Below are 14171 nucleotides of genomic sequence, written 5' to 3'. Positions count from 1 at the left end.
AAATCTTATAGATCAAACTCAAAATTCTCGCACAGTGGTTCTCTAAAGGCTATTTATGATTTCCTAATGATGCTATTTCTATAAATGGTAAGGAAATTAAAATCAATGTATTTATCTACACTTTGCATATTTTGATCATTAAGCAAATCATGACAGCAAAGGAGACAGAGATGTCTAAGAATGACCTGTGTTGGGGAACTTTAATTAAAAGCAAAATCTTCTCCCAACCAAGAAAGCTCTCCAAAAAGATAGTAGACAAAGAAAACTGTTTTTTTTTTTTTTTATGGAAAAAATATTAAACTAGAATGTGATGCACATCACAGTAAATCCACTTAGAGATTGCAAACACAGGGAGAAATCCCTCCCTTTTATATAGCCAAGAGATGGAACCCTTTACACATATGTTCTCAAGATAAACAATAGCTAGTCCTCAACTAAGAGGACATGACAGCACCATTTGTCACAGGGATCCATCTTAGTTTCACCTAGTAAAAGGGATTACCCTCTGTGTTAGCCAATTGGCTTTGTCTAGAAAAAAACAAAATTCTTATGTTTTTAGGAGAGGATATAGCTTTGTAATCTGGAGCAAAGTGCCCAGTGAAATTTAGGCCTATCCTCTTGGATAGACTAGTAGGTAGGTCTGCTATCTTCCTTGATGTTAACATTAGAATGAGATGGTTACTGAGGCTTTGATAAAAATATTCCTGGGTCATAAAACTAAGAAAAGGCCTATGTAGTTTTCAAAAGGATGTACAGGTACATCTTCTTTTTATTGCACTTCCCGGGTATTGGGTTTTTTATAAATTGAAGTTAAAATTGTCTACTAGCAATAAGATTACAACTTGCTGAAAGCTCAAATGGTGGTTAGCAATTTTTAGCAATTAAGTAATTTTTATTAAGATCTGTATATTTAGTCATAGTGATATTGTACCTGTAATAGACTAAAGTATAATATAAACACAACTTTTATATGCACTGGAAAACAAAACAAAAAATTGTGTTATTCATTTTATTGTGATTTTTGCTTTATCGGTGTGGTCTGGAGCCCAACTTTCTCTAAGGTGTACCTATATACAAGTTTTAAAGAGAGGACAAAGGAGGAAGTAAATGCAATTACAAATTCTCTAATTTCTTCCCTCACTTTCAGCAGGAAGAATTAATTTTTTATTTTTTATTTGTATTTGTCCTTACATTTGAAATATAATATTGCATGAGATTATATCAACTCACAGTTTCCATTTGCTCTGGTTGGAATTCTGTTTAAAAATAATTAATTGATTTACTAATAAAATTGTTCCACATACGTTCATTCCTACATAAATGAATATAATGAATTTATCTGTGTTATGAACATTACTCAGGTTGTCTCCACTGCATTTGCTTACCTTTCCCAAACTTTTCTTTTCTTTTTTGTTCATAGACTATTCTCTAGTATATAAAGTAATTTCTCTCACTGAAATAAGCCCATGGGGTTTGTGTCATAGAAACTTTAGAAGACATATAGAAGCAAAACAAATGCTTGAATAAACACAAAACCACCTTTAGGCCTCTCTGTGATTGGCATAGGTAAAAAGTAGGGATATAATGAGCCCTTCAAGCTAGTGGAGAAGTTTATTCTATCAAGGAAGTTAGAAATTTAGTGTTTAAGTGAAAATTAAGAACTAAGTGATAGTTCCTAACTTTTTAAAAATGTTAGAGAAAAAGTAAATTTAAAAATTAATTAAGCAATTATGTTATCCCATGCAGTAGGCTTTATTATTATTTGTTGATAGTTTCTTTTGCTGTGCAGAAGCTTTTTATTTAGATGTAGTCCCATTTGTTTATTTTCACTTTAGTTTCCATTGCTCTGGGAGCTGTATGGCATATGTCTGAGATTTTGCTGCCTATGGATTCCTCTAATAGTTTTATGGTTTGCCATCTTATGATTAAGTCCTTTATCTATTTTGAGTTTATTTTTGTGTATGTTGTTTTTTGGTGGTCTAGATTCATTTTTTGCATGGATCTGTCCAATTTTCTCAACACCATTTATTGAAGAGACTGTCTTGACTCCATTGTATATTCTTGCATCCTTTGTCAAATATTAATTGAGCATAGTGGTTTGGGTCTATTTCTGGGTTCTCTATTCTATTCCTTTGATTTATATGTCTGTTCTTGTGCCAGTACCAGGCAGCTTTGAGAACAGTGGCTTTGTAATACAGCTTGATATCTGGTATTGAGATCCCACCTACATTGTTCTTCGTTCTCAGGATTGCTGCAGCTATTCGGGATCTTTTTTTATTCCCAGATGAATTTTTGGAGAGTTCCTTCTAGGTCTGTGAAATATGCCCTTGGTATTTTAATTAAAAGTGCATTGAATCTATAAATTGCTTTGGGTAGTACAGACATTTTAATGATGTTGATTCTACCAATCCATGAACACGGTATGTTCTTCCATCTGTTTATGTCTTCCTCTATCTCCCTTTTCAGTGTCCTGTAGTTTTCCACCTGTAGGTCTTTTACCTCCTTAGTTAAGTTTATTCCTAGTAATCTTACTTTTTTTGATGCAATGTAAATGGGATTGCTTTTTTAGTCTCTCTTTCTGTAAGTTCATTATTGGTGTATACAAATGCCATAGATTTCTTGGCATTAATTATGTATCCTGCTACATTTTCAAATTCATTTATTATGTCTAATAATTTTTTGATGGAGTTTTTAGGGTTTTTATGTACAATATCATGTCATCTGCAAATAATGACAGTTTCATGTCTTCTTTTCCAATTTGGATACTTTTTATTTCCTCCTCTTGTCTAATTACTATGCGTAGCACTTCCAGTACTTTATCACCGATAAGGGTATAATCGCCAACACTTACATACAACTTAACAAAAGGAAGATAAACAACCTAATCAAAAAATGGGCAACAGATCTAAATAGATACTTCTCAAAGGAGGACATACGGAAGTCCAAGAGACATATGAAAACATGCTCAAAGTCACTAATTGTCCGAGAGATGCAAATCAAAACAACTATGAGGTACCATCTCGCACCTGTCAGAATGGCTATCATCATAACAAATAACAAGTGCTAGCGAGGATGTGGTGAAAAAGGAACCCTTATGCACTGCTGGTAGAAATACAGACTGGTGCAGCCACTGTGGAGAACAATATGGAGTTTCCTCAAAAAAACTAAAAATGGAACTCCCATTTGACCCAGTGATCCCACTTCTAGGAATATATCTCAAGAAACATAAAATGCCAATAATAAAGGATATATGCACCCCTATATTCATAGCATCACAATTTATAATAGCTAATATTTGGAAACAGCCTAAGTGCCCATCAGCAGATGAGTGGATTAAAAAACTGCGGTACATCTACACAATGGAATACTGCACTGTGGTAAAAAAGAAGGAATTCTTACCATTTGCAACAACATGTTGGAACTAGAGAGCATTATGCTAAGTGAAATAAGCCAGTCAGAGAAAGATAAATATCACATAATCTCACTCATTTGTGGAATATAATGTACAACATAAACTGATGAACAAAAACAGATCCAGAGACAGAGAAGCATTGATCAGACCATCAAACTTCAGAGGAAAGGTGGGAGAGGGTGGAGGTAAGGGGGACAGATCAATCAAAGGACTTGTATGCATGCATATAAGCCTAACCAAAGGACACAGACACAAGGGGGGTGAGGGCATGAGTGGGGGTTTGGAGGACAATAGAGGGATAAGGGCACATATGTAATACCTTAATCAATAGAGGAAAAAATTAATTAAGCAATTGAATAGTACTAACTTCAAAATTGACTATAATGAAAATTAAGTGCCTTTATATTGAGTTCAATTAATTATCAGTATTTAGCACACCAGGGAGTCACTGTACTTTTATGATTCCTTTCTTTTTTCCTTCCTTTTCCTGGGTAAGTCTCTTCCCAAGAGAATATCGTTGTGTCTTTTTGTTGTTGTTGCTGTGGTTTTTTTTTTGTTGTTGTTTTTAGAACTGAATTAGAAGAATGTAAGTGGATATTTCTCTTCTTTGTTTCAAGTTGAACTGGTAATTTTTGTTGCCTATGATTTGGTTTGTAGTGGTTTTTACATGACTAATGCTTATCATGATCCTATAATCTAAGTCACTCCTTCTCTACACACTCAAGCCTATGAGTTTACCTCAACTCATACTTCAGAAATACTTATTCATGGTTTTTATGGGCTCTTAATTTAATTTTATTCTTTCCTATGTATGACTTTTAATATCAATGTTTTCCCTAATCTGCACTTTTATCCATATTTAATTGAATGAAAAAAATCATTTACATATCATATAAGTAAAAATAAAGATTGATAGAACATAATAGACCTGAATAATATAAAACCTGATAGGTTCCAGTGTTAACAAAAATCATTTGGAGAAATATAGAAAGAAATCAGAGAGAGACATTTTTATATGTTATAATATTTTAAGTAGTATTATGTTTTAATAAAAAGTAAAATTTTATTTTTCCAATGCATAATAACCTTTCTCAAAGTCCTATATTGTAAATATGAATTAACCGTAACAATTATATAAAGCTGCATTGCACTGGCTCATCTGCTGCCCATAAAATTGCAATAGCTTTTCTCTCCCAATTCCCTTTGTTTTTTCTCTTACTTATTCAGAGTTTGCTTTATTTCATAATGTTTGGTATTTAGCCATCCCACGTTAAATATGCCAGGTACCCTAATGGACAAATAATAACAATAATAAAATGGCAACATAGAAATGGCATTTGACTGCAAGGATTCTGCATTCTAGTGGAGGAGATAGCTACCATCCAAGCAGGAGTTGGTGAAAACTTTGACTTGGGATAGTTAACTTTTTATGGTTGAGGCTAACTCAATTTGACTACATGATTCTATGACATAATTCCAATTTGATGCAGAAGGAAAATGCTCTACTTTTTGGAAACTTGCCTTAGTAGAACAAGATAATGGCCCAACTGAAGGCACCAACCATCTTCTTTGATCAGTTATATTTCAAAGGGATAGCTCCCATGTTCTGGAGGAAGAAATTGCTGGGTTGTAAAAGGGTTAATATTTCAAGACGATAGAGAAAAAACTTAAAAGTTTACCAAAGTATATGCTCTAAGAAAAGGGAGGTTAGGGGTTTTCAGTCAGGTAGAAGAGTATCTAAACTTTGATAAAATTGAGGAAAGCATTAATATCATCTTGGTTAATAGCCATGAACCATTTTTGAAAATCAATCTAGAGCTTGTGATATTCATAGCAGTTTGCACGCAAATAAAAAAGGATACTAAGAATCATATTTAAATTCTCATTACTTCAACTATCTAGTTCTGATAAAGTACATTTTTATTTCTTTTAAACTCAAATAATTTAAAATTTTACCTCCCAATACACAAGTGACATCACTAATGTGGAATTGATTATAGTTTATACTGTGAACAATTTAAATTTAAAATTTAAATTGTGTTTATTGTTGAACCTAATTCTGTTATGACTGAAGTTAATACAAAATCTGACTTTTATCTAATGAACTCTAAATACTGTTTCATTAAAATACCTAATTTGTCTAGGTACATGCCTTACCTAGTTATTTAATTATTCTGACAAAAATCACAAATGAAAAAAGTTAAATATATTAAATTAAGAAGGTCATTGAAGTGATTAAGACTGGTAAAGCGTATTACTAATACTTTACTGGAAAGGTTAGTAGTGTAAAATGTACCTGCTTCCTATTGTTCAAGCTAATAGGAAATTGACACTTAACTACCTAACACTTTTATTGATTGGAGTTATTGGTTGGGAGACAATGAAAAGAGGAGGTGAGGGGACCTCTGTTCTTGTCTTTTTATTTTTTTTAATATATTTTTTAAAATATATTTTATTGATTTTTTACAGAGAGGAAGAGAGCAGGATAGAGAGTTAGAAACATCAATGAGAAAGAAACATCAATTGATCAGCTGCCTTCTGCACACCCCCTACTGGGTATATGCCCTAAAACCAAGGTACATGCCCTTGACCAGTATCGAACCTGGGACCTTTCAGTCCGCAGGCCAATGCTTTATCCACCAAGCCAAACTGGTCAGGGCCATGCGCAAATTTTTAAAAAGAAATCTTAGTGTCCACATACTGAGATGAAATGTTCTGACTAATCATCAAGATTACCTTTGTATATGCACACTTTCAAATTTTAGACAGTATTTCTCTCTCCCTCCTCTTTCCCTCTATTCTTCTATCCTCTTTCTTTCTCACTTAGTGAGTATTTGTTTCAAGAATCAGTTAACTACTAAATTACATATTCCTTAAGGACAAGGACTATAATTGGCTCATTTCCATTTCCTTGTTCCTTAACAAAGTACCTGGCATAGTCAGCACTAGTCTGTTAGTGAATGAAAATTTATTTTACCAAAGAAAGAACTTCGCAAGATTAGCTGCTAGTAAATGTGTTCTTCAATTCAGGTTCTGCTTTCAAAGATTATCTCTTAGGACGTGAAAATTGTCATCAGTTCATTGGCATAGTATTCATTGCTTTTCCTACATTTTTTGTTTTCCCTTGTCCCACTAAGATAAATAAGTTTACAAATCCTAAAATAATTTCAAACAACCATTTCTCTCTCTTTATCCCATGAAGTAGTCCTCAGAGGTTTAGACATATTTTCTTGTCAGACTTTTGTGAGTCATCTTATTATGATGCAATGTTTGGCCCACCCCCACCCCAAGCTGAAAGAGCTACAAAAGACCTAGATTGCCTGAGCTGTTTAGATCATCTGTAAACATATTTTCCCCTTGACTATATGTGCATCCATTTAATTCATAGACCTATACTCAAGTGTTTCCATTTTATAAACGTTTATATATTCTTCTATGAGTCAAATGTATGTAGGATATGCTTATGTGTAACAGAACGCAATGCTGCATCTAGGAATGCTAAAATGAGTAGGATTGTGACACAATGGCCAATGAGGCTGGGAGAAATGCTGTATAAAGACAGTGTCCTACATACACTGGGCCTTCAACAAGTACCTGTACACTGTAGTGCCTGGCTTCAAAAACTAGCAAATACGTAGATAGGTATCATGGTTTGATCATAGGCATTTATCATGTTATTCGAGTTAATCATTAGAAAAATACATACTGAGCACTTTAAATATAACTTAAAAGTGCATGTACAAAAGATTCTAACAAGTCTCATGCTCAAGGACCTTTCATTCATCTGGGGAGTCAGTATCTAGTATCGTTAAATGTAGAACCAATGTGTAGTATGATTAAAAAACAGTAAACACCACAAGAGGTAATATAGTTGCCATGAAACTGAAATGAACTTTAAGTGCAATATGCACAATCATAGGAGAAAGAGGTCACAATTGTTAGGTTCTTGTGTCCTTCATTCACTGACCCACACACTTTAATTCAAGTGGTGGGGGTGGGAGGGATAGGAAAATTATTCATGTTTCTTGAATACTTATTCCTTTTAGGCTTTCTACAGATATACTTTTAAAATCCATTTTTATTGATTTCAGAGAGGAAGGGAGAGGGAGATAGAAACATCAATGATGAGTGAGAATTATTGCTTGGCTATCACTTGCATGCCCCCTACTGGGGACCAACCCCAAACCCAGACATGTGCCTGACCTGGAATCAAACTGTGACCTCCTAGTTCATAGGTCAACACTCAACCAATGAGCCACGCCGGTCAGACACATTACAAGTCTTATCTTTGAGTCTGTATTTACCTTGCTGAAAGAGATCATTATGCTAAGAAAATATTCTATTGGTATTATTTCTTAAGTAACTATTAAGACCATTCTTATAAATGGATATAACTAACTCATAGACTGGCAGCTTCTTTTGAAATTTTCCCTGTCCTCCTTTCTGAGCTTGTTCTAATCTCTGATGAGATGTCCCCATCTGGGTCCCAATCAGCTCAACATCAGAGACTGTCATGCTTAGGAGCTCAGTGTCACTGACGTAGGAAAAAATCACAATCTAAAAGTTCACAGGCTCCCTCTAAAGATTCCCTATACACAGAGCTGAGATTTTAGGAGGGAAATGTTAAAGGAAAGTAATTACTAGAATAATAACTTATACATGTGGTTAAAACACCCGATGTACTCAAAGTAGTTAGTTTGAAACTTAATATGCCAGAGGCTTCCCCTAAATGTCCTCAAGCCTGCCTGGTCCCTCTCTGCCTCCAGAAAGGGTAGAATTTGCCCCAACATATTTTGTACCTCAGAGAAATTCTTTCATCCAGCTATTTCAGTGTATTTATAAATGAAAATGAATAAGCCTCAGCATCACTTCTGTCCACGGAAATGGTTCATTTAAGTAACACAGGGATTTATGTAAATGGCCTATTCAGGGTCACCAGAGAAGTCCTTTGTGTCATCTGGAAATGGATATTCAAGTTGTAAAAATACCTGTAGCTGGATCCAAATTTATTGCATCCTTAGCAAGTACCATTGGAGGAACACACCATCTCCTTTAATCTTTACAACAAGGCTCCAACAGTGGCCTTTCCTCAGCCTCCCTGAGTACATATATATCTGGAAACCAAAACTTCAGCCCTCCTCGGTCCTATCTTATCTGCCCCAAAAGCTGAGTTTTTAAAGATCTTTTTATGAATCACTTTGATTAAATAAGTAGTTGGCCATATTTTCTTTTGTTCTCCCAAACTCTTCTGTTAATCCAGTGAAAAAATATTGATTAAATACTTGTTTTGTTGCCACTCACTGTGCTAGATACAGGAAACCCTCCAGTCACGCTCCTCCCTTCATGGGAAGGACTGTCGGTAAACAAGAATCAGCCACACTGTGGTCAGCGCTATGAAGATGACAAACCTGACCAGCTGGGTGAGGAAGGTAGAAATAGATGGATCAGGGACATCTTCTCTAAGCAGGTGACATTTGAACTGAGGCCTAGAGCATGAGAATCAGTCAGACTTTTCCTTTGTGTGTGTTTGTGCAGGTGCATCTTACAGATTTTCATTTCTAAGAAAGTAAATAGCAATATTTAAATCCTACATAAACAAACAGCCCTTTGTGGGTTGTCTTTTTGTTTTTCCCAGAGTATAAGGGTCATGAGACCAAAAACTTAGAAAATCACTGTGGTTTATCCCCAGCCGTGTTTGGTCCGTTTCCTGAAATGACCTCATAAGGCACCATTGTGATGAAAATTGCAAACCACATCCCAGCTGTCATTGGTCCATTTTTTGCTCTGACCTCACAAGGTGCCATTGTGAGGGAATTGCAAACCACACCCCAGCCGTCATCGGTCCATTTCTTGTTCTGACCTCATAAGGCACCACTGTGATGAAATTGCAAACCACTCCTATATAAGATCCTGAGCAAGCAGAGGTTTTAGTCCGTTATAGCCCAGGAAGCTTATTTTTGGTGACCTGGTGGACTTGGATTCCTTACCTTGTTTTGGCCATTTTCTTTTTATAATTTTGTCTGTTTGTCTTGTTTTGTTACTTTTTGTGTTATTTGGAAGGTGCCATGTTTAATATCTGTCCATGCCCTTCCCCCCACAGGGGACACTATATTGGAGAGTATCTCCTCCTGAACACCATCCAAAAGGGACCATCTTCTGAGGTGCGATTGGCTCAGCACATACTGACCGGGGCACACGTGATTGTAAAGGCGATTAGACGGAAGGGCATCCCTCGATTTTACCAAGAAGTTCATTGTTTTAAAAAGGTAAACCACCCTAATATTGCCAAACTGTTTGAGGTGCTCATCACCGAGGACAAGTTTTTTCTAGTTATGGAGAACATCCAAGGAGACAGTTTACTTGAACACTTGCAGGACAACGGCACCATGAGCGAGGGAGAAGCCCGCACCATGTTCCGTCAGGTAGTATCGGCGGTCCAATACTGCCACCAAAAAAACATCATCCACAGAGACCTAACACCTGGCAATATTCTAATAGATAATGATATGACGATTAAATTAATAGACTTTGGGTACAGTAAGCAAGTTAAAGATCATATGCTGTCCACCTTCTGTGGCTCCATAGGCTATGCGGCCCCAGAAATGTTGCAGGGTTGTACCTATGATGGCCGAAAGTCCGACGTGTGGAGTTTGGGGGTATTATTATACCGTATGCTGACAGGGGTGACACCGTTTGAGGGGGACAACATTACTAATGTGAAGAGGCAGATAATAAGTGGAGATTACCAGGTACCATCCATATTATCAAAGAAGGCTCAAAAATTTCTCAGAAAATTGCTCACTGTCGACCCTAGCAAAAGACCAACCATGGAAGCCGTGATGAAAGACCGTTGGCTGAATAAGGGCCACAAGAAGATCATGAAGCCGTACAGGGAGCCTCCCAAGGTTAAGGTGGACCCAGAAATAGTAAGGACGATGAATCACCTTGGCTGTAGGAGGGAATCCATCGAGGATTCATTAGGACACAGAAAATTTGACCGTTTCATGGGCACATATCTTATTCTCACTACAATGAAAACGAAGATGCCAGGCCGCCACATCAAGGTAAAGCCCTTCCGTACCACTTACACCAGTAGCTCCAGTACCACATGCTCGAGCCAAGAGGTTGGTCAGCCACTTAATAGAAAGACCAAAAAGCATTCCATCCCCCCAAACTGCCAGAGGTTTAGGGTGCCCGCCGAACCCATAATAGAAACCAAAGCCGCCTCTTCCTCACAATCCACCATCGCTGACTCCATCACAAGTATATACAGGGTCAATACAATTGAGATCAGCGGCAGCAGCCAGATCAGCAGCAGCACCACCAGCAGCAGCAGTGATGGAGCTGCCCATAGAAGCTCCCAGGGCTGGAGGGAGGCGGCTAGGAGGGCCTTCCAGTTTCTTTTAAGGTGCCTTTCCTGTGGGTCATCCGCCAAAGTGGAACATCACGAAAAAAACAAACATCAAGCGGACCACAGTCATCTTGAAGGTGAGTAGCTCCAGGAAGGCAGGTCAGTGGTATGGGAGATGAACCAGAGGTTGGAGGCAAACAGCTGAGGGTTGTGCTGGGCTGCATATCTGGCACTTCGGCCAGACGGGGCGGGCTGTGCTGTCTGTTCCTAAAACATAGATAGGAAGGTACTGACAACAGGCCAGGCCTTGAGATGTGGTCTCATGGCCCCTTCCCAGGATGTTGTACTCTCTGTTCCTAGAACACATAGATAGGAAGGTACTGATACTGTACTGTGTTGGGAACTAAGGTTTTGTAACTTTGTGGTTTTTGCAAATAAAACACTGTAACTCCTGCAGTCGGCGCTGCATTGCAGCCTTTGCCTCGGCAGGGTGCTGTGACTGTAGTCGCTGGCCAGCTTAATAAAGGCTCCTAAATCTTGATCTGAGTCCCTGGTGGTCGTCTCTGCAGGTCACCCCGATACATTTGGAGGCTCCAGTGAGATCGACTCAGGCCGAGTTGCTGCTGGACACCCCGGACTCCCAGGCGAGGACACTCCAGTCCCTGTCCAAGGTCCCAGGGAGGCGGAGTGTTTTCCTCCCGAAACTGCAATCCTGAAATGACAAGCCATCAGACCTCCAGCGGGGAGGTAAGAATCTGGTATCTGTCTGTGGAATGTTACCTTTAGAACTCAAAAGAGGGCTGGACGAGCGGAACCTCGGACGTAGCGGAGCAACGGTGTCTGGGGGTCCTGGTCTGGGCAACCTTAGGTTGCATTTGTCTGGTTGGTTTTTTCTTTGTTCTTTGTTTGTGGGAGCGCATCTGTGGAAGCCGTAGCAAGCTTCGGGCTCCAGGTGAGTGGCCGCTGTATGACCCCTGATGTCTATCCTCTGGTTTGTTATCAGCTGCTAGGCCGGGCAGTTGGTGAGCTCCTCCAGGTGGAATGGTGAGATGACAATGCCCCCCGACTCCCTGCCGCCACCGCCTCAGGACGACTGCATGGCTGCCAGGCTGCCACTGTTGTCCCCCGCCCTGCCCGCATCACACTCACCGAGGACATCACAACCTTACCGGGCCGTCTTCATCATAGCATACATGGTCAGGTAACTATGGCTGATTTTGTGGGAGAAATCAAGTATAGACTTCTGGTGATAAGCTGGTCCATAGAGAAGAAGACGGCAGGTTTGAACCTGCAGGACACACCCCAGCGGAGGCATCTTCAGACAGAGATGGCTCCTCCTATCACCTGGGGATCTAGTTGATGTCCCTAACAATACTTTTTTAAAAAAAAATATTTTATTGATATTTTACAGAGAGGAAGGGAGAGGGATAGAGAATTAGAAACATCGATGAGAGAGAAACATTTATCAGCTGCCTCCTGCACACTCCCCACTGGGGATGTGCCCACAGCCAAGGCACATGCCCTTGACTGGAATTGAACTTGGGACCCTTCAGTCCGCAGGCTGATGCTCCATCCACTGAGCCAAACCGGTCAGGGCAGAAGTCCTATTCTTGCAGGAATCTTCCTGCATCGGGTCTCTAGTAATAATCATAAAAGGCTAATATGCAAATTGACTGAACAGCAGAATGTCCAGTTGCTATGATGGGCACTGACTACCAGGGAACAGACGTTCAATGCAGGAGCTGCCCCCTGGTGGTCAGTGCACTTCCATATGGGGAATGCCCCTCAGCCAGAAGCTGGCTCATGGCTGGCAAGTGCAGAGGTGGTGGCAGGAGCCTCTCCCACCTCCATGGCAGCACTAAGAATGTCCAACTAACGGTTTAGACCTGATCCCTTGGGGGCCTAAGTCTTTAGTCGGACACCCCCTTGAGGGCTCCCTGGCTGCCAGAAGGATGGCTGACTGCAAGCTTAGGCCTAATCCCCCAGGGAGTGGGCCTAAGTCGACAGGTGGACATCCCCCAAGGGGACCTGGACTGAATTTTTTGTGCACCGGGCCTCTAGTGTAATATATGTTTAATACTATATAAGTATAATATAATAATTTCATACTTGTCCCATTTTATGAAAAAATAGTTGTTTATTAATAAGCAGAAATTAGCAGAAAATGAAGATATCCGTATGTAATAACTCTTAGCTTAAAAAACAAATGCTCAAGGACATTACCTGATTAATTCACTTAAAAATATGATCCTAATTTTATTTTTTTGTTTAACTAATATGTTTAAGAGAAAGAGAAAAAAAACCTATAAAGAATGTGCTAATATATTGTACAAAAAGTAAACAGCTAAAGATTAGGACATGTAATAAATGGAGAGCAACACATGAGTACTTAAGTGCTGATCATAAAATTCACTTTAATTTTTTATCACAGGGATTTGAGTAAATATTTCTGGAGTATAAATCCAAGCTACTAATAATCATCTAATATATAAGAAAATAATTTTAAAATATGTATTTCTCAATTGCTATACTTCAAAAAATAATTCTAGTTTGATTAAACTAGAACCTGAAACATTTACAAGCAAACAATATTTTCCCACTATAAATACAAGTACATGTGAACTGTAGAAACTAAGGGCTAGTTTATGACAATGTTCCCCAAAGCAGATTACTGATAATGATAGGGTAGTGTCAGAGGAAGAGAAATCGATTTTCTGTTTCCCCAAGGTGTACTCTCAAATAACTCAATTTTCTATAGAGGCTTTCCATACTATAAAAATATTTGAAAGTGATTTTGCCTGTAAACACAACCACATAGCTGAAAATAAAATGAACCCTCCAAGCAAATTCCCTGTTTGTCTCAAACTTGAAGCTGAGTTTTTAATAAATTTAAAACTTGTCAAATTGTTTGTCTACCTGTATAGGCTAACATGACCATTTTCTGGTTCTATTTTTTAGGTATATCAGGTAAGTAAATAGATCAGCTTTTCTTCTTTTCTTTTTCCTAAAGAAATTTCCTGTCTCTTCTTTCCAGATTTATACCCAGTTCTCATCATGAAGGCAATAATATGATCTCTCCACTGCAACTTTATTGACTCTTCTATATATAAAAAGAGTAATAATTACTAAAAAAAAAATAAATATGCATAGGACAAGATTCTGTTCTTGAAAATATCCAATTAGAAGAGCAGGTCAGTTTGAACCAAAGCAAGGAGAGTGTATATTCAGTTTTGAAATTTATACAATTTGGGGGGTGCTTTTTAAAAAAAGTTACAGGATACAAGTAAAAACTCATGTACAGGCACTTCAAAGTGGCCTATGTAAGTGAGGGGTTCTGAGTCTTAAGTTTCATTTGTGTTATGATAAATACATTACTCTCACTGAGTATTTAATGGTGATATATACAAA

At 38.1% G+C, this 14171-nt stretch overlaps 1 protein-coding gene across 1 annotated transcript; it reads left to right on the top strand.

Annotated features, from left to right (window-relative positions):
* The first annotated feature begins 9477 nt into the window (after nucleotides 1-9477).
* LOC139006187 (serine/threonine-protein kinase MARK2-like) lies at nucleotides 9478-11484 on the top strand. Its single transcript, XM_070408710.1, has 2 exons — nucleotides 9478-10900; nucleotides 11333-11484. Exons 1-2 carry the CDS (start codon nucleotides 9478-9480, stop codon nucleotides 11482-11484), a joined length of 1575 nt encoding a protein of 524 aa, XP_070264811.1.
* The last annotated feature ends 2687 nt before the right edge of the window (nucleotides 11485-14171 follow it).

The sequence above is a fragment of the Myotis yumanensis genome, unplaced genomic scaffold (genome assembly GCF_028538775.1).
Source record: "Myotis yumanensis isolate MYYU_CA2020_CCGP unplaced genomic scaffold, mMyoYum1.0.hap1 SCAF_3, whole genome shotgun sequence".
NCBI classification, from domain to species: Eukaryota; Metazoa; Chordata; class Mammalia; order Chiroptera; family Vespertilionidae; genus Myotis; species Myotis yumanensis.
Note: the sequence above shows the minus strand (reverse complement) of the source record. Positions and strands in the feature narration are given on the sequence as shown.

What these genes read in the sequence shown, in the direction of transcription:
- LOC139006187 (XM_070408710.1), top strand. Translation starts at nt 9,478, where the DNA reads ATGTTTAATATCTGTCCATGCCCTTCCCCCCACAGGGGACACTATATT. An exon ending in GGACCACAGTCATCTTGAAG is followed by an intron (nt 10,901 to 11,332) that starts GTGAGTAGCTCC and finishes TCGTCTCTGCAG; the next exon opens with GTCACCCCGATACATTTGGA.